Below are 27,552 nucleotides of genomic sequence, written 5' to 3' on the forward strand. Positions count from 1 at the left end.
GAAGATGTGCCAGAACACCAAATAACAATCAGTACTGTCTAGCAAATTCACACGAATGCTCGATGTGCCCCATAACAAAAATGAAGTTGCCGGGCAAGAGGAGTCTACTTTCTGTGGCTACACTGTCAGGTGTGTCGGGGGCAAAGTAGCCCCGTGCACCGGGACTCCCTGTGAGGTGCAAGGCAGTCCCAAACATGCTAAACTAGACTTGCCCCAGCATGAAAATGAAGTTGCGCCTGATTTTACGCCAAGCGAATGGCTGTCTGTCTACTAAAATAGGACCCATACTGGCTAGCTGATTAGCTGAACCTGTGCATATCTCAATGAAGTATGTCTTTGCCTAGATGATTACAACACTCCGTTTAGATTGACACTGCCAGAGAGGTGTTAATTTAGAAAATATGTTTATTTTAATCATAATTATAATTATTGTTATATTACAGTGGTGTTGAACTGAACTGCATCATTCGCAGAGATGTATCTTCCCCATTTTACGCAGTTAAATAAGGTAATGCTCTTGTAGAAGTGCCTCTCACGATGATGTAGTTGTACATCTGTGGAAACTACATCAACAGTAATGTTCCTCTCACAATTCGCTACATGTGATTTCACCTATTCGCAAAGTTGTTTTAAGGGGGAACCTCAGTTATTTGCTGAAAACTCACCTACTCGCTGTTTCTGTGCTATTCCAGGAACACCCTGAGATGCTAAAAGTTAGAGCCAATCCATGTTGAATGAAAAAGTAGTGCTTTGGCACCCTCCTGGGGCCATGTATTTAACTGAGGGGAGCAGTTCGTTCAGCCTAGGAGGTGTAAGGAGAAGAAATAGGCATGTACGCTTGTACTTGGAGGCAGTTTTTTCCACAATCAAAACATTTTTGAAGGGTGCTGCAGTAAGGTGAATTTGAAAGGTTATTAAACTGCTTTGGGATTATAGTTTGTGGTCCTGTATATTAACAGTATTAACAATGAATAACGGTGGTTCTAAACCTTTCTTTGGATGTGTTCATCACCCATGGTTTTTTTTTTTACACAAGTAATTGACCTTTCTTGGGGGAAAAAAACTTTTATAATTGCTTTTATTAATACTTTAAACCTTGAGGGAATACCTCTCTGGCAGTGTTGATTGGAATTTGCCATTATTATCTTCGTAGAGGAAAAAGCGTTGATTTAACTCCTGTATAGGATTTCATTCAAGAAGTGTACCCAAGAAAATGGCGACTATGTATCTGGATGCCCTACTGAGCATCAGGCGTGTCTCTTCATATGCAGAGCCAGGTGGTCTGAACGGGAGAAGGCCCTCTGACAGAGTACACATTCGTAGGGTTTTTGGCCCGTGTGCTTGCGGTAGTGACGTGTCAACTCATCAGAGCGGGCGAACTTCCAGCTGCAGCCTCCCCATGAACAATGGTATGGCTTCTCCCCTGGAGAAGTACCAAATATATGATACTAGTCAAGAAAGTGACGATAAGGAGCTCTGTCACTGAGCCACTGAACTTACCTGTGTGGGTGCGGAGGTGAGCCTTGAGGTGCGAGCTCTTGGTGTAGGTCTTGCTGCAGCCAGGATATTCACAGCTGTGGATGGCGGGTTTCTTTTTCCCGGTCGACTTTCTCCCGCGCTTCCCTTCCGCTCCTTCAGGGGGCAGCTGCGGTCCGACCATCTGTTGCTGTACGGCCAAACGGCCAGTGGCCTGGCTGTTGGTGTAGTCACAGAAAAGGCTAGCACCGTGGGTGAAGTGAGAGGAGTAAATGTAGTGTCGGGGGTCGGAGGTCGCCGCTTGGAGCGGGATGAATCTGCCGTCAGGGAAAGCCACTAAAGAAGGATGCTGCGGATGGTAATAGGAATTGAATTCCCATGACGCGACTTCATTAAGGCTCCCTGCGTTGTGTCTTTCCTGGGAGAAGCCAAACGGCTCGACATGACTGGTAGATGACCTTCGACCTGCTGTGTCGTTATTGTAAGCTTGGTGGTACACTTGTGGCTGGTATGATGTAGTCGGGGACATGAACTCGGCCATGAAACTACAGTCCATCTGCTCCTGACTCATTTGGTCCTTAGGCATGCCTGCCACCTGGTACACTCTTTCTTGGTTCAGGTGTTGTTGGCAGTTCTCATCACTGCGGTCCAGGGAAGGGCTGAGGTCCGGCGAGGGGCTGCTCCACTCAGACAGCAGCATCTCTATGTCCCAGGAAGCCTGGCTGTCATCGTCGAGAAGCTCCTCGCTCATTTGCTGCGAGAGATGCAGCTGCTCGGGGCCTAGAGGTGCCGATCCGTCTTCACACTTCCACACCTTTGATGTTTTTGCACATTGAGAAGAAAACGTTAAAATAAAGCAATGGAGTGCAAGAATTTAAGAACATTTCATGACACCTGCATGATAAGTTTGCTCACTTTTTTGTCAAAACAAAACTGGTAGGAATTGGGGAGATTCATCATCACATGTAACTGCAGTGGCAACATCGTGTCTATGATATGGACCAATATCAGTCGTGTCTCGGGGCCCTCAGCTCGGAATGCATTTGGGGTTGTGAGCACATTGCCCCGGGGCCACCAACACCATGTGGCCAAATGATGCTACATTATATCACATCATATAGTAATGCAGCTAAGCAGCAAATGACCATGCAAATGTCGGACATGACATGACGTTAGATCAGGGGTGCCCATTAGGTAGATCCTGATCTACCGGTAGATCTAAGACAGGTCCCAAGTAGATCCGAGGAGTGTCGAGAAGAAAAAAAACAAACAACCATTTGTGTGTCTTTGTACATGTTAGTAATATATTTTTTGTGTTAATATATACTGCACACTAATCAGTCTCATTTTCACCCCAAAAAAATATTTGAAAAATAAAATAAAGCAGGTAAATCTTAAATTTGTGTGTGTGTGTGCGCGCCGGTAAGGGTAGATCCCGTGAGGTTAGTTGATCAAAAAGTAGATCTTCGATCCAAAAGGTTTGGGCACCCCTGCGTTAGATTATGTTATTTTGAATTATGCCGTATAGTGAGTTCAAATGTGATGCTGACCTGAACAATAATGCAAAAATAGCTATTGTTCTCTGGGGAATTTTATAACATTTTAACCGAAAGACAAATCGGAATATAACGTTTCTGTGCGCAACATGTCACACCACTAGGTGAGGTTAATGTGCTCCCGGGTGCACATTTTAACTCTTGAAAAGGCCTTAAGGCCTTATTTTTAATGGCGTGCTTAGCTGCATGGTCACTAGTTGAGCAGTATTTCCAGAGCAAACACATGTTCAACATTAAACAATCCTCTCTGAATTCCAATTCTCTCGATTCGATGTCTTTTCAGAGTCCCGAGGCTTTCCTGTCATTATGTGTACTGGCGTTATGTGTATAACAAATGAGGTCCAAGCGATACTTACTTTCATGTCAGGGAGGTTTGAAAAGGAGCTGAAGGAAGGGAGCACAGCCTGGGTGGCAGCCATGAAGCACTTGGATAGACAGTAGTCAGCAGAAGCAGTTTTAGTTTTCTCTCTTTTTTTGGGTGACTTTTTCTATGCTTTAATATCCTCTTGGCCCTCAGCTAAACGACATTCACTCGCACACTCCCCAAGCTGCTCATGGCAGTTACAGTTCACGCAGTGACCTGAGAAGCAATTTGTTAAAGTTGCCCCCTTTGCACCATTCGTCTCTGCTATCTCTCCCTCCTCGCTCTTGTCTATCTCTGTCAGCTGGAACTCACACTTCAAATCTCTCTTTTTCATGTTGCTTCAGACCGTTAGGAGGTGGAGCAAGGCATCAAGATTTGGAATTGCACCCCCCCACCCCCAAAATGTATTTTAATTTTGCATCTACCTGTTCTCTGCAGTCGAGATGCTTGGATGCGGCCCAATCACCAATTAAAAGCGATTCCCGTCAACCAAATTATGCACGTTTTGACAATTTTATTTTGTACCTAGCTCTAAATTTCGTACTAAATACTGTTGGAAGTTATGTTACATGATATTCGTAAATAATACGCTTTATGAATAAATGTATAACCACGACTTGAAATTTATAGTTAATTCGAATGCTTTTTGCGAGAGTATTCTATTTCAGGATCCTGTTGGATGACGTAAGGATTGCATTTCCTCCAAATTGTGTGAAGTCTCATTTTCAAGGGGTGGATAATGTCATATAGTAGATTTGCCATTTAATATGGATGTTGTTGTTACTCATTCATGCAATCATTGGGAAATAACAGATGACTGGCAATAAACGGTGTGATTTGGCATAAAGTAGTGCACTGTGAAACTTGTGCACGTCACACAAAAGTTGATCTGTTGGTCATGAATTCGAATGTCATCTTGAAGATATAAAAGGTAAATAGGCAGACAGTTCATGAGACATTATCATAGCATCACCAATAATAATAAAAATAATAATAATAATAATGTGAGTGTGAGCGTGGTTGGTTGTTTGTCTCTGTGTGCCCTGCGATTGGCTGGCAACCGATTCAGGGTGTCCCCCGCCTACTGCCCGAAGACAGCTGGGATAGGCTCCAGCACCCCCCGCGACCCTAGTGAGGATCAAGCGGCTCGGAAGATGAATGAATGAATGAATAATAATAATAATACTTGGTGTTGATGTTATTCCACAAAACAAAACACTTGATGCCACAGGAACAGCGACTCTTACACACAACTTGGGGTTTACTAGTTCGTTAAAACAAAGCAGTTGTACAAAACACATCAAGTTCTATGGTCGAAATGATCGCATGTTCGTATGGTTAAAAAAAAAAGAAAAACAAAAAAAAGAAAAGTCGCTTCTATCATGAGCTGCTTCCTCTGCCCAACGTCCAGCTCGGTCCCAATCAGCTTACGCTATCGCTAATCACACATATACTTCCAATAAAGACAGATAATAGCGCATTATCTCATTGAATAATTTTAAACAAAGGAAATATATAATCGGGACAATGTGCAAATATGAATATTGTGTGTATATATATATTTTTTTTTCCTTAAATAATAACTTGTACACACACGAAGGTCATGTAACTTTAATTTCTGAGAAGTCGTGTGTATGAAAGGTGATTATATTTTCGTAGTATCTGTCTGCTGGCAGGCAGCTGGCTCTGTACAGATAATGAATGACCAGCCCATCACTGATAAAGACTCCCTTTCTCTCCCCCCCAGGCCACGACTGCACAGACATCATCTTCAAGGTCCAAAATTGCGGTTGGTAGCCTCACTCAAAACATTGATTCCAAGAAAAAGAGAACATTCTTTAAGGGTCTTAAGATCAAAGGACAGTTTTCAAAAAACCCTGAGATCATATGTTGTTTATTTTCTTATCTACCCAAAAAATGACTTTTCAATGGAGGAATAAAAGCCGTCATTTGCAAAAGCCGTCAAAAAGTAACTCAGAAAGTATTCGTGTGTAAACTTTCGTGCATTTATAAAGAGTGGTGAGACCTGTGAAAAGTACTTTTTTGTTTTATGTGCCCACGTGTGGACACTCGTAAGTGGAACGTGGGGATTCGTTGGTGGTTGATGAAGTTCGCTTTCACTTTTCACACGGCAGCTCCAACACCATACATTCTGACGCACACTTTCATCGGATTAAAATTAACTAATGAACCAATGAAGTTGCAAAATGTAGGCAGATGCAAGTGAATGAGAATAGCAGATTCAAAACATCAACTCAGCTGCTTGCACAACACGGAGAATATTAATATGAGTGTATGTGTACATTTAATTCTGCAAACCCAAATGTAAAGACATTTTAACGCATTAACTTAAAAATATGAATGAACTTTGATTTTTCGTTATTGTTAAACCTGATATTTCTCAATATACATTAATATTTATTTCTGAAACACAAGAAAAGTAGCGAGCAAGAGTTTCGACTTGTGTCTACAGTGTTGCCATCGTAGAGAAATTTTCGCTATACTGAGTTAATGTTCTGACACCTCCACCAACTAAAAATATCACTGCGAAATGTGAACCTAACCTGTTAGTCACAATTTACAATGGTGAGAAAATATACTCGGAATAGTCGATAGAAACAGTGAAGTACGTTCTTTCACGGGCTCTCATTATTCTTATGGGGATCCTCTCGTAAAACACGCACCCACAACGTTTTCAGCAAAAACCGAACAAAAGTTGTCAGTGCCAATGGCAACGTAAAATGGCTGCCCTCTGGCTTCATCTGTGTTATTAGTCCGTAATGCTTGCCATAAAATTTTTGACGTGTTATTTTTTTTCAACAAATAGTACGTGTTGTGTGTGGTCCATTGTGTACTAAACGTACATGTCCCAGGTGAAATTGTCTTTCAAAAAAATATCAGGGTTTAGTCTAAACATAGGCCTCACGGGATGTTGCGTATTGTTTCTTGGTTGCTATGGATCCCGAACACCAGCACATTCACGCCATGGACGCCTGAAAATAGGTAAATTACAACTGGTTCAGAAAATAGATTGATGGATGTAGCTTTTTCATAACTTGTGTGAGCGTGTTCAAAAATGGTCTTTTCTCACCACGTGAACCCATTTAGCATGTGTAGCGAAATATAGCAGACCGATTTATGAATGCTGTATGCTCAAACTGTTATTTCCCCAATCTAACATCTATATTGTCCTGCCTGTTTTAGATCCCTCTCTACACCAACGCACCTGATTCAAACGATCAGTGCATTACCAAGCTCTGGGGAAGCCTGAAATGATCACGATCAATTGAATCAATTGTTTTGGATTAGGGAGAGCTCAAAACATGCAGGATATGGCTCTGAAGGAACTGGAGTTTCCTACCCCAGTTCTACAATGACAATAAAGTAATTAATGTATTGAGTACATCTGTAATCATAAACTCACAAATTCATTGGCTTAAAGCACATATTCTTATATTGCAGATGTGATTTGGAGGGGGAAAAGACAGTGAGTTGAGAAGTGTAACGCACAGATGGAGATGTCGTCACACAGCAGAGTCAGTGGAGGGCTGCGGAAGCACCCTAGAGCCATACAGTACAGCAAGGAGACCCGAGACCTACTGACATGTAAAATGCACAAAAGACATGCACTGTTTTGAAATCAATACATTTCATATCTATGCAGTTATATTTGTGGCCTCACTGCATGTACACCATTTGTATTCATTCCATTCTGTGCACAGCAATGATGCAGGAGTTCACTCTCAGCAACCTCCAAAGAAAACAGATCAGTGACTGTCTGAAGGGTAAGTCTTTTGAAAGAAGCCAACAGCAGTGAAATTGTACCGGTATAGTTCATGAATGGGCATGGTGAGTCCACCATCCATCACAACAGCTGTTTTTCCAAGTCGTCTGCCTCATGAGGCCGATGTTTTGTGAACATCAAGTCAGAATCTTATTTTACCTGAAATTCACCATTGTGTCTTGATGAGAAGCCAGGAGTCTCATGTACAACTACAGTGTTGGATTGGAGGCGCTGGCAAGTGATGTCTGCCATCTAGTGGTGAACACTGTTATTGCAACTTAAGATTGCTCGTCTATTGTAAACATTTTTCATCCATTTGTTATCCAAATCCGCTTATCCTCACGATTTTGATGGGTGTTATCTCAGCTGTCTTCTGGCAGTTGTACGTATAGCCTGAGCTGGTTGCTAGCCAATCGCAGTCGTAAATATTCATTCATTCATTTTTTTCGATCCTCTTATCCTCACAAGCGTGGGGTCCTCGCAGGGGCTGGGGGTGCCGGAGCCTGTCCCAGCCGTCTTCGGGCAGTAGGCGGGGGGGACACCCTGAACCGGTTGGCAGACAATCGCAGGGCACACACAGACGAACAAACATCCACGCTCACACTCACACCTAGGGACAATTTAGAGTGTTCAATCAGACTGCCATGCATGTTTTTGGAATGTGGGAGGAAACCGGAGTACCCGGAGAAAACCCACGCAGGCCCGGGGAGAACATGCAAACTCCACGCAGGAAGGCCGGACCTGGAATTGAACCCGGTGCCTCTGCACTGTGAAGTCGACGCGTTAACCACTGGAACTCCGGCCACCCGGTTGTAAATATTTTTTCTTAAAAAAAATAAAAATAAACAAATAAATAATAATAATAATCGAGGGCCACAAGCACCACTTTGTTGACCCCTGCTGTAAAGTGCGCTCGAAACAAAATATACACTCAATGGCCTGAATGAGACACTATCAGAAAAGTACTTCTTACGGAGGTGGTACAAGTCGTTTACAGAAGTGTGAAACTGCACTGTGATGATGCCAACTTTGCACTTTTGATGCTAGATTTGGCAAAATTTCAGCCTAGCCTAGCACTTCCCAAAAGCGTTTGACAAATGTAGCTACTTTTAAACATTTAGCCACTTATAGGAAAATTGACTCAAATGCTAAAATGCGCACATTCTAATATCACACAATCTAAATGACACTATGAGTTGGGTTTCAAGTCCTTTGTGTCAAATCCTCTAAAAACCTTAAGTTCAGATTCAGAATATAATTCTTTGGTTAAGACGTCACAAAGTAACAGAGTAAGTAGCATTAATTGCAAAGGGTGAAGCCTTCAATGAATAATATTCGCTAGTTGCTACTAAATTTACTTGTTTAACCCTTTCATTTTTTATATTTTATATTTGATCTTTCCTACTGATAAAAAACATTGACAGTTACAGCACTCCTTACATTTGTGGCTGGATTTAGGAACCCTGTAATATTGTTGCAATAAAATCTTAATCTTTTACCCACAGATGGCTCAGCCTTGCCACCGATCACTGAGTCTTTATCATCACCGTCCTCACTTCAGCCGAAAGCCAGTCAAAGCTGCCAGAAACTTCTCCCCGTTCGGCCTCTGAGACGGAGTGCCCTTTCTTGTCGCTCTGGAAACAACTATGTCCGAGAAAAGTTCTGTCCTGCTCCCACCAGTACGTTACCGAAGCCGCCCCCCCCCCCCAAAAAAAATCTACACAGGAAGCTATAATAACAAACATAAAAATGCATGTTCAAAGGGGAATTTTGGGGGGAAAATAGTGAAAATATGAAAAGTCTCCACCCCTGTTCAAATACCAGATTTTTGGGATGTAACAAATGAGACCACGATAATCCATCAATTCATCTTTAATCTGAACCGCTTTCTCCTCATGAGGGTCGCGGACGTGCTGGAGTCTATCCCAGCCGACTTCGGTCAATAGGCGGGCTTGACCTGAATTCTAAATGCTGTTAACCTATAACAAATCAGGGGGTGGATTTTAGAGTGAGGAAGTAGAAATAAACAATGGAGATAATGCGGTGTCCACACTCTTATAGCTTGAGTTGTGGCCGTGTTCAGAACTAACTAATCATTTTCAAACTCATGTAAATGGGAACCAGCACATATCTTTCACCATTTAATGTGACTGATTCACCACGAGTAAACTTCCTTTTCTTGACATTGTTGTCCTCTTTTGACGAAGTCTGAAGGTTTTCTGCGAACACTGGTATTTTGGAACTGTTCATAATTCCCTCTCCAAAACAGCCCCAAAGTACAATGCTGCATCAACATGCTTTATCGCAGGTATGGCAGTGTTGTGTCTGTTTTTCGTTGTAGGATAAAACGCCCATCTCACCACTCAAACCCATAGAGCTGTCACGGACGCATTTGTCAGACTTTGCTATAGCTCCTTCAGTGTTGCTGTTTGTGTTTTTGCAGGCAGCATCCCTGACTCGTCTTTTAGTCCTCTTATCAATTTTGGAGACTTCTCCTCTCAATTTAGCTGTACAGATTATAGGTTACATCAATGATGGGAAAGGTTCTGAAATGATTTATCTATTTTTTACAGTATATCACAAAAACCTGGCATTTGAACAGTGTATAGATTTTATTCACTCTAATAAGTGTTACTGACTGGAGATTGAGAACAAACCATTTTATCATTTCATAAAAATGCAACCCCCCCCCCAAATTAATGGGTTGTGGGGAATATTTTGCACCAATTAATTTTCTGTTACTCCTCCGACATGATCTAGGAGATTTAGAAAAAGAGAAGACAAGGCTTCAAAACATCTTGGCAACAGGACAAGAAGAGGAATATACAGCTTCCCAAAGTGTTGCCGGGAATCGGAAGCCTGAAGTGACAGAGGAGACAGACCGCTATCAGGAAGGTAAAGATCTATGCACAAAGCATAGCTTCATGGAGTACGTACACTATCAAGTTAAAACTTGGACCGTGATCGCAAGAGCTGCATCATTCTGGTGCTCAAGTGTCACGAGTTCAGAAATATGAGAGGGTGGCAATTCGTGGCGAGCTGGGAATGTGACGTGTGCGGTCATGCTGCTGCATTCTGTTCGGCTGCATATCATCGCTGAAGACAAATGGAGTAGGAGGTTCCAGTAGGCAGACGTGCGGGTGATGGTAAAAATGTGTTCTCTTGTAGTTCTGGATGAGATTCAGGAAATAAGACAATTCCTGGCTGATATGGCCTCATTAGGACAGGAGAGGCAGTATATCCACATCATGAACACCGAGATATCACAGGTAAACAATTCAATGTCAAGATGCATTCATTTAAACAATGACATTTATGAATGGGTTCAAAGTAGTTATTCATAAGAAATGCTTCTGAACTGTATTCTAGAAAATCAGGGAACTGGAGCTGCTGAATGGCAAACATCCAAATCAGGAAGCGGTGTCTGAGCTGAATGTGGAGCAGAGATTGTGACATTAGCAAAAACAAGTTCACAGCGGCCAATCCGCTGTGTCTGAAGTGTGAGATGACATTTACAAGAAATAAACAGTAGTAATGTACTTGTATCAACTTGCTTTATTTGTCCACCTTCCAGTCTCACCATTATTTGTATTTTCTTGCTGCTGAAATTGCGGTTGAAAAAATAAAAGGACATACGTGACACGGCAGAAGCGTCTTGATTCACTGAGGGAAATGATGTATCCAGTATAAACAGTTAAATACATGGCAGTTATGCACCTTATCTTTCCCACCTTATGCCGAAACACACACGACACGCATTAAAATATAAATTAACACAGGGCTTTAAAAAAAGATAAAGTGTTGTTTTTCCACATGCAGATCTAAAAATCAGATCTGCATGTGCGACATTTCAACACATTTATGAGAGTTTCTGAGAACTTTTCAACACTGTTTTGTGTGGATCAACTGTTGTCCTTGCGAGGACTTTTTCCAGGTTCTCCTTTCTGACTCAGCCTCTTCAGAACCTTCATGGGTTTGAACTTTGCCCCTCTTTTTTTCTGGTGGTCTCCATCCGATTCCTTGTGGAAGTCTGAAGAACGGGGGAGTTGAAAGTTAATGGAGGTTAGATTTACGTCATCTTATTGAGAAAAAATGTTTCATTAAAGAAATATTTATGGTCAAACAAAAACGGTTTTATTCCCAGATACAATGAACATAGCCAAAGTTATCCCAATACTGTATTTAGATTAGAGGAGAAAGAGCCATGCACAAACTCCAGACCGGTTTCGCTGCTCTTGCAATTTTCAAAAAATGAGACAAATTCCATAATACGTTCCAAACGCAGCATCTTGTGTCAGCCAATATGGCTTCAAATCAGCCAGTCACCTCCTCGCTTTGATGCAATTAATGAAAACAACCACTGGTTTAGACAAGAAAAAGTGGCACTTTTTCTTTAATTTGATAGACTTATAAAATGCATTTTGCACTTTAAACTATTTAAATCCCAGCCATTTCCACTGGAGAAACCTCTTCAATCCGAGCGCTTTACTGGATTTGGACTGATCTTGCAAGGTCCACAGAATTTGGTTCTAATGCTATAATATAAACATGGAGCCTACCAAAATAAAGTTTGGACTGTCTTCTTTCAGCAGAAAAAAAACACGTGTTTCTATCGTTTTCCATTATTCAGCAATTGGCATTGCAAAATGGCTAAGTTTCATGGAAATGGCAATTCCTGGGCAAAAAAACGGAGAAAAATAGCTTTTTTGCAAAAACATGCATTTCAATCACATGAGGCACCATTGCCACCTACTGGTCGTTTTTTTTACATGATTTACAATGCAAACGGCTGATTCTCATTCACAGATTGAATCAATCTCCTCTCTATGACAAAAAAAAAAGGCTTAAGAGCACACATAGTCCTTGGTAGGCGGGGCCTAATTTTAAAATGACATACAAGTACGTCTTGTGGAATGAAAGAGTTAATCATTCCATTTTATTGAAAAACTTGGGAGAGACATGATGTGATAGGAGTGGCTCTTAAATTTCTGAACAGCTACTTGGACAGTATTAGTTATGACTGTACATTTTTACTTGCAAACCTGTTGTTTTTATTTTTTAAATCTAAAATGTTCAATTTTACAGGAGAATTGATTTTGGTTATTATATAGGACCTGCACATTTACGATGATGCAGCATCATGCGAGTAAAACAAATTCATTGATTACCGGTAAATATTTTTTGATGCACAGCATATCCACATAAGCACAGAATGCCATCCTGTGCTTAATTCCCCAAAACGTTGGTATGCCTGAGCCAATTGTACAAGTCATAAGGAAGGGTTTACAAGCCAAATATTGGCTGTAAATCCATCTTTAAAACGACAACAAAAACTGCAGTCAATGTCAAAACATTTGGCCATGACTATATTTCCGTATCGATGGCAACTCAACGCATCAAGCAGGTGTGCAATCCTACCTTTTTTCTTCAGCACGGCTTCCATGAACTTATCTTCCTCTTCTTCCCTGTGAGAAATGTGCTGTTAGATTTGACAGTATAGTGGCATGTCATAAACCAGCAATTGACAAACAGGGTGCCTGCTCAGTTCATCCATGTCAGCGACATGCAGTGACAAAGAGAACAATTACATGCTCCTCCAATCAACTTGTTTGTGCCTATTGCTAGTCAGACCACGGAAAAAGTCCAAGCTTCCTTAGAATTTGTGTATAAGTTTTTGTTCAATTAAACAGTCTGAGCGTTCACACTGAGTAAGTAAGCATGTTTTACCTTTTTTATTTACATTTTGCTAACCTGCAATGAACCTGGATGTACAGCAGAGGTCACTATTGACTGACCAACACAGTATCAATACAGTTTGTGTCAATACACTCCTTGAAGTATTGTCGACTCATCACGAGCGCCATGGCTAAATAAATGCTGAAAAACACTCTAGGATTACCTTTGCCTGTCCTGATCCATGCTGTTGACTATCTGGTTGCGTTGTTCAATGATGGTGACCAGCTCAGCCATCAGCTGCTGCTCTCGGCTCTTGTCCTCCTCAGTCCAATCTTTCTCTGAGGGGAGGGGCAACATGGACTCATTGTAACTTTTTTGTACGGTTGAATGAACATAACTTGGTCACTGAAAATGGAAAACACTTTAATTTAAAAAAAAAACATCTGTTTCTCACCTGATTTATTATTTTATTTTTTAATGAAAGATGGTATAATGTATCATATTTAAGAGATTTTTTTTTGTTTTTGGTGTGTCAAATGAGCAGTTTACTTCTCTGCACAGCAGCAGAAGCCAAGTGAATGCTTGGCATGGTGCATCTGGATAACATTAATGTAGCTTATTTCATATTTACATCAAGCTGATACGATATTAATAAACACAATAGGTACATCCTGTGCTGCCACACAGGAAGGAAGGCTGCAGTCACTCTCAGATGGAGCAGATGAGCTTTGCGCAGCTTTGAAACCCAAGCAGATGGATAACAAAGGAAGGCTTCTCTTGAGCCTTCGGACCAACCTGGTTTGTTGAGAAGACACCTCAGCTCGTATTCCACGTCCGCCTGTCTCTCCTCCAGGTTCTGCTGCTTCGCCCTGTCAGGAGCATTCAACACGTTGAGTCGCAAAGGCTAAAAAGGAAACACTGCCTTTTCTGACAGGAAGCAGTTCAAAATGTGGATGGTGGTTTCATACGGAGGTCACAACATCCTAACAATTGCATCTTGCTGCAATTCTGAAGCTTACGTGTAGACCAGCTCAGCTTCACGGCGGACTAACTGATGTTTCTCGTGAATGAGTGTGAACCAGTCAACCAAGAGGTGCTCCTCATCCTCATCTGAAAGCACAGACAATCACCCCTGAACTTCTTCAGAATCATCAACAAAATCATAGACACGGTTGAATTGAATTTGACCTTCTGGAAATGTTTCAATCCGTATTTCCAATAGTTCCACATTTCAGTGTTTTTTTTTTTTTGCGCAACTTTGTTTCCCAGGGTGTCCACGTTTTGCCTTTCTCTGACTCTTCCAGTCTTTTTGTATCTCTGTTGCAACCTGCTGATGACACTCTTAAGCTCAGTGGCCACTTCCCTCTGAGAACATCCTGTTGGAAGTCTTGCAATGGCAAGGTACAGTTGATGAACCGTTAGGCTTTGTCTTAGTCTCATGATCGCAAAATGTGAACAGCATGATGAAGAGGAAATATATCACCCTATTCACATTTCCCAGGCACCCGTTCAAGCTCTTTGTTGGAGAACAGCAAGTTGAGCAAAAAATGGCCAAGCATTGAACCATTTGACATGTGCATTCAAAGACTACAGAGGGTGCAATTATTTTTAACTGCCAAGTTTATGGTGCAGTTTGGGTTCCTTTTGAAATGTCAGAGCCAGATAGCCCTAACTTTTTGTGAGTCGTGTCATGTGTTGTGTTCTGATCTATTTTTGTGACAAAGAGAATCTTTGTGGAATGTTCCTTTTGCACAGCCTCAGAACAAATTGTTTCAGATCAATCAAATCGCTGAGAGCCACTGGTTTCATACCATTGGGGTTGTCTCTGAGCTTCTTCTCTAGTTCCACGCCTCTTAGTTCCAGCTCATCCAGCCGTATCTCCAGCTGACTCATCTCCCCGTGGATGTCTTCCACTGGGATGTACTGATCTGATTGTACCTGGTCAGTATTTGCATGGCGACGACCATTTCAGTGCCACGTTTGAAATACTCTCTTTAAAAAAGTGTCAATGTTTTTGTACCTTGCGTTTAATGAGCGGGAAGCCATGACCTGGAGCTGGGGGTCTGGAAGGACGAGGACCTTTTGGGGGTTTGCTTTTGGATATACCACAGGAAGGAGAAACTTTCCTGTTGAATGGATTTTCCTTACAAATGGGCTATAAAATAAAATAAAATAAAAAATCAGGAGTCTTCATGAATGGTCTGTATTTGTAAATGGTTATGTTACCTTGTTGTGCGAAGAGGTGGCCCCTGAGGCTAATGGGCTGGGAGTGGTTGCTGGCCGTGGGGGAGAGGGTCCAGTCGCTTTGGTCTCGTGGCTGCGACTGACCTGCGGGGTGGCAGGCGCGGAGCTTGCATTTGATGCCGCGGGAGATGCATTGGGGCCCAAGCAAGAATGAGGCAGGCGCTCAGTGGAAGAGGAGGAAGGCAAGGCGGTCGATGGCGAACAGATGGAAGGTTCAGAAACGCTTTTGGTGAAACTGGGTTCCTGGTCACTGCCTCCACCGGAGGCCGAAGGGGGTTGGGAGGAGCTGTGTTCGGAACCAGAAGACAGACTCTCCACACTGAGAGCTGGAGAGCAAGAAGATTGCAGAGAATGTGGGTGAACTGAGAGGTAAACAGGGGAGGACGAGGAAGAGGAAACCAAGGGAGCAGAAGTAAGACAGGTTTGAATGTATATGAATGGAATATATATAGAACGGAAAGATTTGAGAGGGCAGAAACACAAAACACTGAAGAAATTTCAATCAATTGAAGGAATTCGACAGAAAACGCCCCAGGACGGCTCTACAAGTGATCCTAGCAGGCTTTTGAAAAAACAAAAACACCATTACACAGAATAAATTCACGGGAAAAGAATACAAAGATCGCCAAGCGTCATCAGCGGGGCAATGACAATGAGTGAAATAATGCAAAGTAATATCGTGTGCATGCTGCATTATAAGATTCTAACCTTGGTTAGCAGCAGGTGGCTGTGGCGCACGAGGGGCTGGTCGTTTCTTGCTTTTGGCACTTCCCGGGCTAGCCGAGCGGGAGGAGCTTCCTGTGCTAGGGGGCGTGTCCGCACCAGAGGCGTCAGCCACCTGCGTGATGCTGTACCACGGGTGACTTGTCGCCAGGGCTGTTGGAATCGCGCTGCCTTCCTCCTCGTCCTGAGCCCCGTTCTTTTCATCCTCATCATCATCATCATCATCAAAGGGGTTGGAGGGTGAAGAGGACCTGGGGCCCTCCTCTTTAAGAGAACAAACAGAGCCTGTGTTGGGGGGTGTTGGCAGGCCTGTGGGGGGAGGGGGAGGGGGAGGAGGTTTCTTCTTCTTGGTTTCTGATTGGACCAAGGAAAGCCAGGGTGGGTCTTTGGGTTTATGCGTGCCACTGGACAAACTAGGCAGTGAGACAGACACATGGAGGCATCACAAACAGGAAGAGACCACACGTCAAAAATGAAGGCATGAAATGGTCAACGTTTAATATGATGCGATTCAGACAGGGAAAACGAATCATGATGTGGTCACAAAAAAAAAAAAAAAAAAAAGAAGTGGGTTTCAGAGAAACTCACATACCTTCTTGGAGATTGGGATCTCTCTCTGGGTTTTGGAGGGGTGGGTGGCTTCTGATGTTCACCTGACATTCCAGAACAAATGTAAGCATCACACATTTGCACCTCTTAATCGTTTTTGCAGCAATCTTGATCACGCACCGGCTGCTTGGGTGTCTGCTCTCCGGGGTAGCTTCACCCGTGGGGATGGGCGGGGTGGAGGGCTGGGCTCCGAAACCCGGCGAGGCGCTGGCACCGGTCTGGTGACGGTTTCATTTTGATTGACAGGTTTATTTGGGAGGTCCCCATTAGCCTTGTTAATGGTTTGCGTGTCTTCCACCATTGCTTGTTCATGATCTTCCTCATCACTCTCGTCAAAAGGGTTAGGAGGAGAAGAGGGGCGGTCTTTCTCTTCTGCTTGTCCGCTGTCATTGAGCAAATCTGCGTCTTCCAAGGAGACCTCGTTCGTTGGTACAGGGGTGACTATAACAGTCACATTAGCTGGGATGTTATTGTCATTCACTTCCCCCACGGGGGATGGAGTATTAAGCTGGTCCGTCTCAGAGGCTGAGATGTGGGGGGTCTTGCTGCGACCCATCCTCATTGATTGGACTGCAATGGGGCTCTTGCTAAGGTCTGGCCGGCCATTCTGGTTTGTTGAAGCTTGCCTTGTAAGGTGGTGGGTGCAAACCAAGGCCCCAGAATCACTTCCTACTTTGTAAGATCCAGGTAGCAAAGTGCTGTGACACTCAGCGCATCTGGAAGAACAGACACAGGAAAAGGCTAATATTCACATTAAGATATGAAATAATTGAATGAACTCAACTCAACTCTAGCATATGTGTCACATGTAAACACTGCATATGTGCGAGTCTTGGGAAATGTCTCCTGGCCAACTGATTTATTAGTGAGCAACTGATTTTTGTCACAAACCTTTTACTGGTTGTAAGCTTGCTACACAGGAAAACTGCCACATTTTTTTACACTAAACCGGGAAAGCAGGATACACCAAGACATGTTTGAACGAGTTCTGTGTGGAAGAACTCGTGAGCCCTGGCCTCGATTGCATCATACCTTTGGTATGATCTTGAATAGACATTGCGAGCCAATGTTTGTGACCTCTGACCTCCCAATATTATACAGACACTACTAATCCAAGAGTGGACGGTAACTTCATGCATGTTTCAATTTTCTATCCATCCATTGTCCGATCCGCTCATCCTCACAAGGGTCGCGGGGGGTGCTGGAGCCTATCCCAGCTGTTTTCGGACAGTAGGCGGGGTGCAACCTGAAATGGTTGCCAGCCAATCACAGGGCACAGGGAGATAAACGACCATCTGCGCTCACACTGTCACCAAGGGACAATTTAGAGTATTCCAATAACCTCCCGCGCATGTTTTTGGAATGTGGGAAGAAACCGGAGTACCCGGAGAAAACCCACACAGGCTCGGGGAGAACATGCAAACTCCACACAGGGAGGCCGGAGCCGGGGATCGAACCCACGACCTCTACACTGTGAGGTTGACGCGCGAACCACTGGATCACCCGTTTCAATTTTCACTAGCCGTAATTTTCAGGTTCTAATTAAATTGGAAGAACTACATGTTATTCAGAAGAAAACAGACATGCGCCAAGCCAAGATGAATATAAATAAAACTTTCGTATAAATTGAAATTAATCATCATAAATTCATTATTGCTGTAATCCACATTTGTAATTGTGTGATATTTCCCCAGAATTAATTTGACTCATGGCAGGTCAGTGCTTACCTGAAGCAGTTTCGATGGTATAGCTTGCCGTTCACCAAAAACCGCTGCACCAAATGAACGTGCTGCTGACAGGCAGTGCAGGTGCTGCTGAGTGTTGCCCGCTTTGACTCTTCCAGCCCCGCCACCACCTTTGTCTGGCCCGGCTAGTGCAAGCAGCCGGAACGTATTTCGCAGGCAGAGGACAGGGAGGAGATGTCATGGGGTGGTGGGAGGGGGTTGGGGGGGGTGCAGAGTAATGAAGGACGGGAAGAACAAACATGGAGTCAGGATTTGAGGATGTGGATTCTTCATTGTATTAACTTCACTACAACTACTTCCTGCATCATCTACTGCTTCATCCAACAGCATTATCATTCCAAATGTAGAAAAATAAATAAATACCAACACTTGGTTTTTAAAACATCTCTTAAATGATATGAAATACACCGACTGTATTTTAATGATCTGAAAACGAGTTAAAAAGAACATCACACAGCTTGAGTTAGTAATGGTAGTTTTAAATAAGACAATAAATAAATACATTTGTATTATGAAGGTCAAATATACAGTATTATTTGAGGTTTTTTTAGATCGGGGTGGAGAAGATTAGTGACTAGCAGCAGCCACTTCCAACGCATGCCACACAGTGTTAGTGGAATACAACACTACTATATTTTATCTACAAGAGCAGGTTCAAAAGACTAACCTATCTGTTTTACTTTCATCTCTTAGCACCCCCCTCCCACCACCACGTTCACCACACATCTTACTCCCCAGGCTCAGGAACAGAATGTGGAAGGAGGGTCATGTTTGGGGAGGGGGAAGTACATGAAGAGGGTGTGGAATGGCTTTCCACCTGAAGAAATGATGGCGCCGGTACATGGGAGTGTGGGATGCAGGAAAGAAGATGATGGCATGCCACAGGGAAGAGAGAGATACAGAAACTATCTTTATGGACTACTACTCTTCTTGAGCTCATAGAGAACAGGGAAATATGAAATACACATTTATGTTCAGAAAAAGGGAGAATGGGATTTTGTATATCAGAGTTAATGATACCACCCACAAAACATTATTGGACAAAGATTCAGTGAGTTTATTCATCTACTCAACAACACAACTGACCTGAAAAGTAAAGCGTGCAGTTTTAGAAGAGAACCAGATTGGCCACAGAAATCACAACCAGCACATGCATGAGGAGAAGTCCTATTTGTCTGTCTCAACATGCTGTCACATTTTCCTCAGGTGTCGCCCTTACCTCAGACTCAACTTCTTTGTCCTCTAGTGGAGTCGGAGGCCTTTTCGGGGAAGGCTCATTTTGATGAACAGAACCAAGCCTCTTTGTGCAGGGAGGGTTGGCTGTAGGAGTAGATGATGAGCTCATCATTTACTGTAAACTGTATGGTCATCGAGTAATTTGTCACGGATGGCTATGAGTTGTATCATTCCAAAGTACAGCACATGGGGCGGGAGAAGTGAACCAAATCAATCTTTTTTTTTTGTCGATGTGCGCTACAGCTTTGCGTTTCCTTTCAAACTTAGCTTGTAGCAGCTGTGAGTACATTTTGAGCATGGCTTGTTCCGATTGGATGACTGTGTCTTAAGATATGTGTTGCGTTATATTATTTTGTTATGTTAACTGTTCTGTCAAAGCGCTTTCTTACAGCTGCAGCTGTTGTGAAAGTGCTATAGAAATAAAGATGTATTGTAATCAATATATCGGCAAATGAGCTCATTTACACTGAGGTTCACGCCAATGGACAGTTCCTCAAGTCTTCAATTAACCAAGTGTGTGTGTGTGTGTGTGTGTGTGTGTGTGTGTGTGTGATTGGAATGTCGGAATGTAGGCATATAGGAGGAAGCTGGATTATTGCGTGGGACAATATCCATGTGAGTGTGTGGAGAACTCCGCTCAGGAAGGCCGTATCTAAAATTTAAACCCAGACTCTCTCGATTCTGAGGCAGACGTCCTAATCACTACCCACCGTGCTGTCACCTCCCTGAACATGTCGTTCAAAACCAAGCATGATCGTCTCTTTAAAGGATTTTTTTTCCTGATGTACTGTAGCTCTTGTCATATGTGATGTCATGCAGTTGTGCTTATGTACAGAAGTTGAAAAACAATGTTGTACTAACCTTGCGACTTGTTATTGAAGAAGTTGTAGTACTGCGAAACATAGGTGATGACACTGAGCCGGTCAGGAACCTTCATGGATACCATGTCTTCTGGATCCAACAGCGCAGGTATCCCGAGCTCTGCCTCAGCTACTTCAAAGGCCTATGGTACCAACAACAAAATGGCCAACACAAGTCTCTCATTTGTCTTAGGCAACGATTTGTAATCATCTTGGAATCAGGCCTATAAATGGAAACAATCACACAAGCTCATTCTTGGCCAACAAGCAGTAAATACTTTGGACTTCAAAACTACTTTGCGAACCATCAGTGTGTTACACAACTGTTAACTGGTCATAAAAGTGTGCTTTGTTCTTAGGCTACAAGGTGCTCTACAGTAGAAATTAGAGGCCTGCTCCTGTTACATAACATCACAGATACCGTGTGATCCTGGGCAGGCGTATACATACAGAAAGCAATGCACAAGCCAGGAAACTACTGCACATACCAAAAGGCAGGATAAGGCAGAAGTACAGAACGGGATTGTAATAAAATGCATTATAAATATTTTACAAAAAGGATGCATCTCTCAGCAACGGATGGGATAAATTCAATCATTTCTGGAGAGTACCCACCTAACCTAACAAATTGTATGTGAGCACACCAAACCATTCTAAATGGTGGTCGCATGATGACAAGACATGTGACAGCAATCTTATGAAAATGTTGACTATGGGCCTACTGTTTGTCGACACGATTTGTTGGGAATGATAACCAAGAAGGCAGGAGTTCATGAAAGCTAGTACAGGAAAGGAAAATACTTAAATAGTTGCATGTGCTCCTCGTTTGCGGTCATAAATGACTTACTCATGCTTAAGCCTCTGGGATAAAATGAATGACTCGCTCTCACTTAGTCATCAGATTTTGTTTCTGGTTCTTTAGTGAACAGCTTCACTTTTTGAGGGCTTAAAAAAAGAGGTTGGTGGCAGCAAAGCCCTGCCAAGATTTAGCTCACACAATGAGGAGACTCCAATTTCACTACAAAATGTATTCTTGGTTGACTGACCGACAGAAACATCTTCACAAGAAAAAATATGTTGAAAGTTTGTGCTGGTTTCATTGTCGGCAGTGATGTACAAAGTTTAACCGCTTTATTTTTCGGACTTTAAGCCACTACAGTACGTCTTTCCCCAAACTGAACCCTGCAGCTTTCCATGTGATGTGGTTTATTTATGAATTTTTACTTCAAGACATCAATAGTCAAGTCAAATCAAGTCAACTTTATTGTCAAATGTGCTCTATGTGCAACATACAGCACGGATGAAATGTCTTTCCTCTCAACCACAGGAGAGAGAGGAGCCATTAGATTTACCCATTTCCTCATCACATCAGACCAATGAAATTACCGAAATCCAAGTCCGCCCTCATACTAAATATTCAGAAGCCATTCCGGGAGGAGCGTGCACGCGAAAAGAAGAATCTTGAGTTGCGTTGAACGAGCATCGATAACAAGTGCCATAAATACAGGCATCTTTGCAGTGCGACTCCCATCTCTATTTTGTTTGTTTGGCGACCGACTCCCACCATTACTGGTAACAGATGACAAGACAGCAAGTAATTTCACATTTCTTGTGACATTTGATATATGTTCATGGAATGCACTAGTTACTACCACCATACTCTCCTTTCCTCAAGGCAATTGAGGATTTTTTTTCTGCTTGGATGTGGAGAGTGTGTGGCTTAACAGCAAACATCCCCACACAAGGAATTAACTTACCAGTCGGTTGTTCTCATAGACGTCATCTTTAGACAATGAGTCAAAGTCTCTGCAACGAGCAACACACACACACACACACACACACAAAAAAACATCAGTTTGTTGGACAAAATTACTGGGGCAATTTACCAAGAGAAAAATTACTACAGCGGCTATTTCGTGACCTCATTCTGTTGAGAACCTCCTAAAAAGGTGTCTGAACTGCATGATGGACAGACCTACTAAGCAGTTAAGCTTTGGAACTGTGACCGTGTGATACTGCAAAACAAAACTACACAGCAATGATCCAGGCTGAGAAAAAGGACAAAAGGTAAAAAGTGCCGGTGGTGCCATGATGATTACAAAGGGCCAGGAGCTAGGAAGCCAGGCTCTCACCAGTAAACATCCTGCTTTCAAGTGGAAAATATCTGAAGTGTTCCTGGATCAAGTTGAGTGTAGAAGTTTAAATAATACTTAAGCTGGAACAAAAAACAGTGAGAGGACTTTCAGAGACTACCGAGGTGGAAATCCCAGGAAGGCCAACGCCCCAGGACAAGCTCACACAAGTGACCTGTGTTCACGAGTCAAAACTGTTCACAAGCACAAAAACACAGCAAGCGGCATCGCTGATCAATTTAAAGGCTAGTCTTGATGGGCCTTTTTCACATTCTGTTACAATGTCAAATCTGTTCACGCTAATGGAAGAGAATCAGAATCAGAATCTTTATTGGCCAAGTATGTAGAACACCTTGTGTGTTCTACATACTTGGCCAAAAAAAGAGTGTCTTTGAACACACAGATGATGGATAATGAAACCAATCCACCATGACAGCGCTTCATTCCAATTTATTTTAGGCGAAGTGGCAACTGTCGGTGTGATAGTTTATATACGTGTGTCATACGATGCACCTTTTTAATACGTGCAGAGGAAATGATATGACTGACTTTAAATTGATCAGCGATGCCGCTTGCTGAGACATTCACAGACTGGAGTTATCACAATGGTCCACTATATCCGGATCTGCACGAAAATGGAATTTCACTGTTGACTTAATTGCACATTTCCTTTTGGCCCACCACAGCTTCAGATCTTAATATTAGTAACTTTTGCAAACATCGGTTTTTACTTTGTAAAACAATAGATTTTTTCACACTAAGGGACATTTTCGCCCATGTAGGTTTCGTTGTAGAGGAGTTTCACTGTAATCGACATATTTGCCTATTTTCTAATAGCTTATCGCCCAAGCCATGAAGATGAATCAGAATTAATGTTTGTGCATTTTCTGCACTATCAATTTGAAATAATCTCCAGGTTTTTAACAGAGGGATGGAAATGAAACATTTTTGAATCCCATTCATTGACAAAATAAGAACAGATCAATCAATTATTAAAATGATCATGGGCTCCAGCCCCAAAAGAATCCTATATTGTATATATATAGTCATGAAATTTTTTGCTGTTATTTGCACTGCCCAGGATACCTGTCAGATATTAATGGGGATATTTGTATAGATTTTTAAGCAGATTTTGATTCTGTTTGGATGCCTGAAAATCCCAAAATAAACTCCAACTCGTACACTTTATTCTTGTTAACTTTAATATTTGCAAATGTGTGATTATGATCATTCCACCTAGGAAAATAAACCCTTAAAACTCCCAAACTAATAGAGAATATCACCCTCATGTCTATGACTTGTGTAAACTTCTTAACTTCGTAACTCCATGAGAACACAGTGGCTTCAGAATCTCACTATAATGGCCACCGCGCATATTAGAGAAGTAAATCCAGTTTGACAGGGAGAGGCCTCGGCTGGTGATTACCCTGACAGGCTGTCTGTCTGGATCAGAGCGAGCCGGTTTGGGTGACTGCAGCTATTACACACGTTGGGGGGGGGGGGGCAAACAGGGAGCCATGCTGGGACACAAATGGAAGAGACCGAGCTCAAAAGCTGACTACTTAATTCTTCTAAACTGCATTACTTGCAGAGTTCAGATAGTTTCCATTTCATTGACTTAGTCACCCGGGGGAATGTTTGCTCGGTTTTCTCGTTTTGTGGACCACAGAAGAAACTTCCGTCGCCACATATTTCCCTATAGAAGACCAGTGAGGAACTATTGTGTACTCATTTCATACAACACACCAACATCAACATGCAACATCTTTCACCTTAAATAATTCTGCCACGTTAAGAAAGTAACCAGATAATGCACACGTGGAGTCATTACCGTTATAGTTGTCCCAATCTGATCACGTAATCAGAAATCGGAGCAGATTAAATAATTTTCAGCAAAATGGTATTAGGTGAAAAAGACCATATTTTTTCCCCTAACTCAGTATTTTTAACACATTTAATGCCAAAACGTAAAAATTATGCTTGTACAAACCCAATCGTTAAAGTGCCAAAATGTATACAGACATTTTGGGTGTTTTTTATTGAAAAATCAATAAAGGCCTTAGCGCACCTCCTCAGTCAGTATCGAAGAATGATTTCAGTGTCATAAATCGCCACTAAATAGCAGGAGTGGTTTTGATCAGATCTTGGTCGCACACAGTGTGAGTGGACGTGTGGGCTATAGGATGGCGATCCTGCGTTCGTAAGCAACACCACTAGAGAAAACTTGGATAAATACCGGCAGCTGACCCCAAAAGCTTTTTCGCACACACACACGCACACACCAAATGCAGCAGTGACTGTCACTCAAGAATCATCTTGCACAGTCACAACAACGCCGCTTACAGAAATAGAGACAACTTCTGGGACATCATCGCATTGTCCTCCAGGACTGCACTGCCAAGATACATATCTACATAAAACAATTATTTCATATTATGATAACACTGCATTTTTACACATTGCGGCCCGCCATCAACATTTTACCCCTAATTGACGTCTAGTATTCACTGCAGCTGAATAATGAATACTGAGGACATACTGTAACAGCAGATCGACTTGCAATCATATAATCGAATTCAATTCAATAATTGAATGTGTGACTAACACAAGTGATTAATTGGTTGTTGCGTTCCATTTAGACGAGCCAGTTCACAGCACATGACTGCTGACTAGGCTGGCTGGGATTATTAATGGAATGGAGTCCTCTTTAACACTATGACTCAAAATATCACGTCTTCTGTTCCAACAACTCACACACGTCTGATGCGGAAAGGGCCAGCCATCACAAAGCTCTCAACACTGACCGTGTTTTTGTATTCCATCTAATGTGGGTCTGTGTATGTGTATGAAGGCAGAAAGCGGTGAGTTGTTCCGGGCAACACAAAGCTTGTCAAGCTGGGTTAATTACAGCACATTGAGCTTCCAACCAATGTGTATTACAGTTCATGTTGGCGTGTCAGGTGATCGGTTACACACATATTCAGAGTTCCAAAAACAAATCTGTGCCATATCCTATTTCAGAATTACAACTAATATATAATCATTTGGGTCGGGCAAGTACCATTACTAGGTATCAGTATCGGCCCAATACGTGCCGATACTGATACTGATAGTTTTTCGAGTTTCGTGGGGGCTGCTGATACTAGGTGAGATCAGTATTATCTGCCACTAATACTTCAGCCCAAAAAAATCTGACATTGAGTATGTCCTCCTTGGCAGTAGTTGCCGTGACACTCCGGCGGTTTGACTCATCAGCGAATCTATGTCTGCGTTGGAAAGAAAGGTCTTTGTTCACAATTTTTTGTCATTGTGTTAAATGAAATCTTACATATCAAATGTACTACAGGTATAAGTATAGTATTGGTGAATACTCAAACTATGTATACTCACACTGGTGTTTCTTTTGAAAAAAGTGGTATTGAATATCCCTAATGATCCTCACAGCAATTCCAAACTTACCCTAAATGTGTGGTTCAATAGATGCACACAACTCTATCCAACTTGTACAATGGTAAGAGTGTGTATAGTACTTTACATTTACACTGTCCTGTAGTGAAGGGTGGCACCAAACACTAAGCCGCCCTGTAAGGCTGTCAAAAGAAATCACGGTGATTTATAACTGTTCAAAAAAGTGCATTCGTACATGAGAAAATGTCATTACACAACCAAAAGCACCAATGACACCAAATGGGACGAGTACTTTCGTGATTAACTTGATTAATTTTTTTTGTCCATCGTTTTCAAAGAAAAAGTCATCTCATTGCAGACTTGTGCAAAATGTCTTCACACTGATCAACTTTCACAATTTGTACTCGCTTAAACTGTTTGTATTTTGCATGTTTTCACACCAGTCCCATGCTTGCAGTCAGACACGAAATCCACATTTCTCGGGAATGGGATTCCAGAATCATTACAATTCCTATTTTATTTGCACAACCACAGGAATGTGTACTTACATCAACTCTGGCCTGTAGCGATGTATGATGGCACAAAATGCCAAGCCGTCCCGAAAGGACGTCGACATGTCCTTGATTTCCACATTGTGATAATTTTCACACTGTATCCGACACCACTCCTGGAGAGCCTTCAGAGATCCCATCATCGTGCCGAAGAGTTCTTGGGGTCAGTCATCAGAGGTTTCGCCAAAGGCGGACGGAGGTGGAGATACGTCACTTTTAACCAACGATGCGACGCTGCGTGAACGAGCCAAATAATAGCCAACTTTTTGTCAATAGAAATTGCATTGTACTTCCCAAATCATCTGAACTCCGAGGTCATGGTGACAATGATATCGTCACTGAACCTTACATCCGAACAAACTGATGGAAGAACACCGCTGATATCCCAAATTGCTAGCTCCAAGCTTACCGGCAGTAAAGTTCTTAGAGCAGCCAACTTTGCTAGCAGGCTAGCAGCGTCCCAGACAGTTCACTGTGCGTCCTTAAAATCACAATTCAGCGTTAGAACAGGGGAAAGATCACTCAATTCCAATCCAACCAGGGCTCACAAGTTTGCTCACACTGTTCGAGCTGCGGACCGCAACACGTTTTTTTTCTGTTTTTCCACCGTCTCCCGCAGCGGCGATTATCGCGTTGACTGAAAAGAAAAGTCCATGGTTATTGCCAAGAAACGTTGTTAAAAATCGCCACAGAAGCTTGCTGCCGATGCCAGTCCATCCTCGCTTGCTTGGACTGCAGCGTTGGCAACCCTTAACCTCCACAATGTCACGCTGTTTGATTCCGCTGCGCACCCCACCCCACCTCCCGGCATTACGGAGAAACAAGACGCCCATTGGTCATTCACGCGATATTACAAAACCACGCGAGATCAAAACCTCCTGCTTGGGAACGGTTCCCGAAAGATGGCAGGCCCCCCTCCGGAAGAGGAAATCCTTCAGTCGTATATCAGAAAGTAAATAACATGCACATCTATAAACATATCAAAATGATGTAGTACTGATGTTTAGTAAGTCCTAATTTGTTGCTTTATCGGAAATGATTGATGACTAACCTAGAAAGCAAGTGTGAGCAGATGCATTCTACAATAAATCAAAAATAAAAGAATTAGACTCGTACAAAGTTACAATTAAACTTAAATCCTTTAAGATACGACACTATAATTCACTGTCATCTATAGTAAGGTGTTTG

General features: G+C 42.4%; 3 protein-coding genes across 7 annotated transcripts; 1 reads left to right on the forward strand and 2 right to left on the reverse strand.

Annotated features, from left to right (window-relative positions):
- Positions 1 to 1,052: 1,052 nt before the first annotated feature.
- klf1 (Kruppel-like factor 1 (erythroid)) lies at positions 1,053 to 3,720 on the reverse strand. The gene is made up of 3 exons (XM_052085034.1): positions 3,389 to 3,720; positions 1,501 to 2,290; positions 1,053 to 1,423 (listed from the first exon to the last, which is right to left on the reverse strand). The coding sequence occupies exons 1-3, from the start codon at positions 3,449 to 3,451 to the stop codon at positions 1,248 to 1,250; spliced, it is 1,029 nt and encodes a 342-aa protein (XP_051940994.1). The 5' UTR covers positions 3,452 to 3,720; the 3' UTR covers positions 1,053 to 1,247.
- Positions 3,721 to 5,068: 1,348 nt separating this feature from the next.
- Positions 5,069 to 10,884, forward strand: c13h22orf23 (chromosome 13 C22orf23 homolog). 4 transcript variants are annotated; one of them, XM_052085075.1, is made up of 8 exons: positions 5,069 to 5,185; positions 6,601 to 6,780; positions 6,859 to 7,002; positions 7,119 to 7,181; positions 8,686 to 8,859; positions 9,941 to 10,075; positions 10,349 to 10,449; positions 10,550 to 10,884. In XM_052085075.1, exons 3-8 carry the CDS (start codon positions 6,909 to 6,911, stop codon positions 10,631 to 10,633), a joined length of 651 nt encoding a protein of 216 aa, XP_051941035.1. In that variant the 5' UTR covers positions 5,069 to 5,185; positions 6,601 to 6,780; positions 6,859 to 6,908; the 3' UTR covers positions 10,634 to 10,884. The 4 variants fall into 4 exon arrangements, with proteins under 4 accessions (XP_051941035.1, XP_051941034.1, XP_051941037.1 ...); XM_052085077.1 differs by lacking the exon at positions 5,069 to 5,185 and adding an exon at positions 5,247 to 6,399; XM_052085074.1 differs by lacking the exon at positions 6,601 to 6,780 and having other exon boundaries at positions 5,070 to 5,185.
- micall1a (MICAL-like 1a) lies at positions 10,718 to 27,192 on the reverse strand. 2 transcript variants are annotated; one of them, XM_052084842.1, is made up of 17 exons: positions 26,774 to 27,192; positions 26,362 to 26,598; positions 22,031 to 22,079; positions 20,275 to 20,416; positions 19,397 to 19,497; positions 18,160 to 18,302; positions 16,553 to 17,148; positions 16,416 to 16,476; positions 15,809 to 16,236; positions 15,083 to 15,462; positions 14,877 to 15,011; positions 14,668 to 14,794; positions 13,876 to 13,966; positions 13,652 to 13,725; positions 13,080 to 13,194; positions 12,599 to 12,645; positions 10,718 to 11,210 (listed from the first exon to the last, which is right to left on the reverse strand). In XM_052084842.1, exons 2-17 carry the CDS (start codon positions 26,505 to 26,507, stop codon positions 11,083 to 11,085), a joined length of 2,763 nt encoding a protein of 920 aa, XP_051940802.1. In that variant the 5' UTR covers positions 26,508 to 26,598; positions 26,774 to 27,192; the 3' UTR covers positions 10,718 to 11,082. The 2 variants fall into 2 exon arrangements, with proteins under 2 accessions (XP_051940802.1, XP_051940803.1); XM_052084843.1 differs by having other exon boundaries at positions 15,083 to 15,426; positions 26,362 to 27,191.
- Positions 27,193 to 27,552: the final 360 nt, after the last annotated feature.

The sequence above is a fragment of the Hippocampus zosterae genome, chromosome 13, assembly GCF_025434085.1.
Source record: "Hippocampus zosterae strain Florida chromosome 13, ASM2543408v3, whole genome shotgun sequence".
Lineage (NCBI taxonomy): Eukaryota > Metazoa > Chordata > Actinopteri > Syngnathiformes > Syngnathidae > Hippocampus > Hippocampus zosterae.

Excerpts from the sequence above, each read along its gene's own strand:
- micall1a (XM_052084842.1), bottom strand. The coding sequence starts at position 26,507 with ATGATGGGATCTCTGAAGGCTCTCCAGGAGTGGTGTCGGATACAGTGT. Across the intron at positions 22,080-26,361 it reads CGCTACAGGCCAGAGTTGAT|AGACTTTGACTCATTGTCTA; the intron begins GTAAGTACACAT and ends TGCTCGTTGCAG. Across the intron at positions 11,211-12,598 it reads AGCCGTGCTGAAGAAAAAAG|ACTTCCACAAGGAATCGGAT; the intron begins GTAGGATTGCAC and ends CCCGTTCTTCAG.
- klf1 (XM_052085034.1), bottom strand. The coding sequence starts at position 3,451 with ATGGCTGCCACCCAGGCTGTGCTCCCTTCCTTCAGCTCCTTTTCAAAC. Across the intron at positions 2,291-3,388 it reads CAAACCTCCCTGACATGAAA|GTGTGGAAGTGTGAAGACGG; the intron begins GTAAGTATCGCT and ends AAAACATCAAAG. Across the intron at positions 1,424-1,500 it reads TCACCTCCGCACCCACACAG|GGGAGAAGCCATACCATTGT; the intron begins GTAAGTTCAGTG and ends GTACTTCTCCAG.
- c13h22orf23 (XM_052085075.1), top strand. The coding sequence starts at position 6,909 with ATGGAGATGTCGTCACACAGCAGAGTCAGTGGAGGGCTGCGGAAGCAC. Across the intron at positions 10,076-10,348 it reads GACAGACCGCTATCAGGAAG|TTCTGGATGAGATTCAGGAA; the intron begins GTAAAGATCTAT and ends GTTCTCTTGTAG. Across the intron at positions 10,450-10,549 it reads TGAACACCGAGATATCACAG|AAAATCAGGGAACTGGAGCT; the intron begins GTAAACAATTCA and ends ACTGTATTCTAG.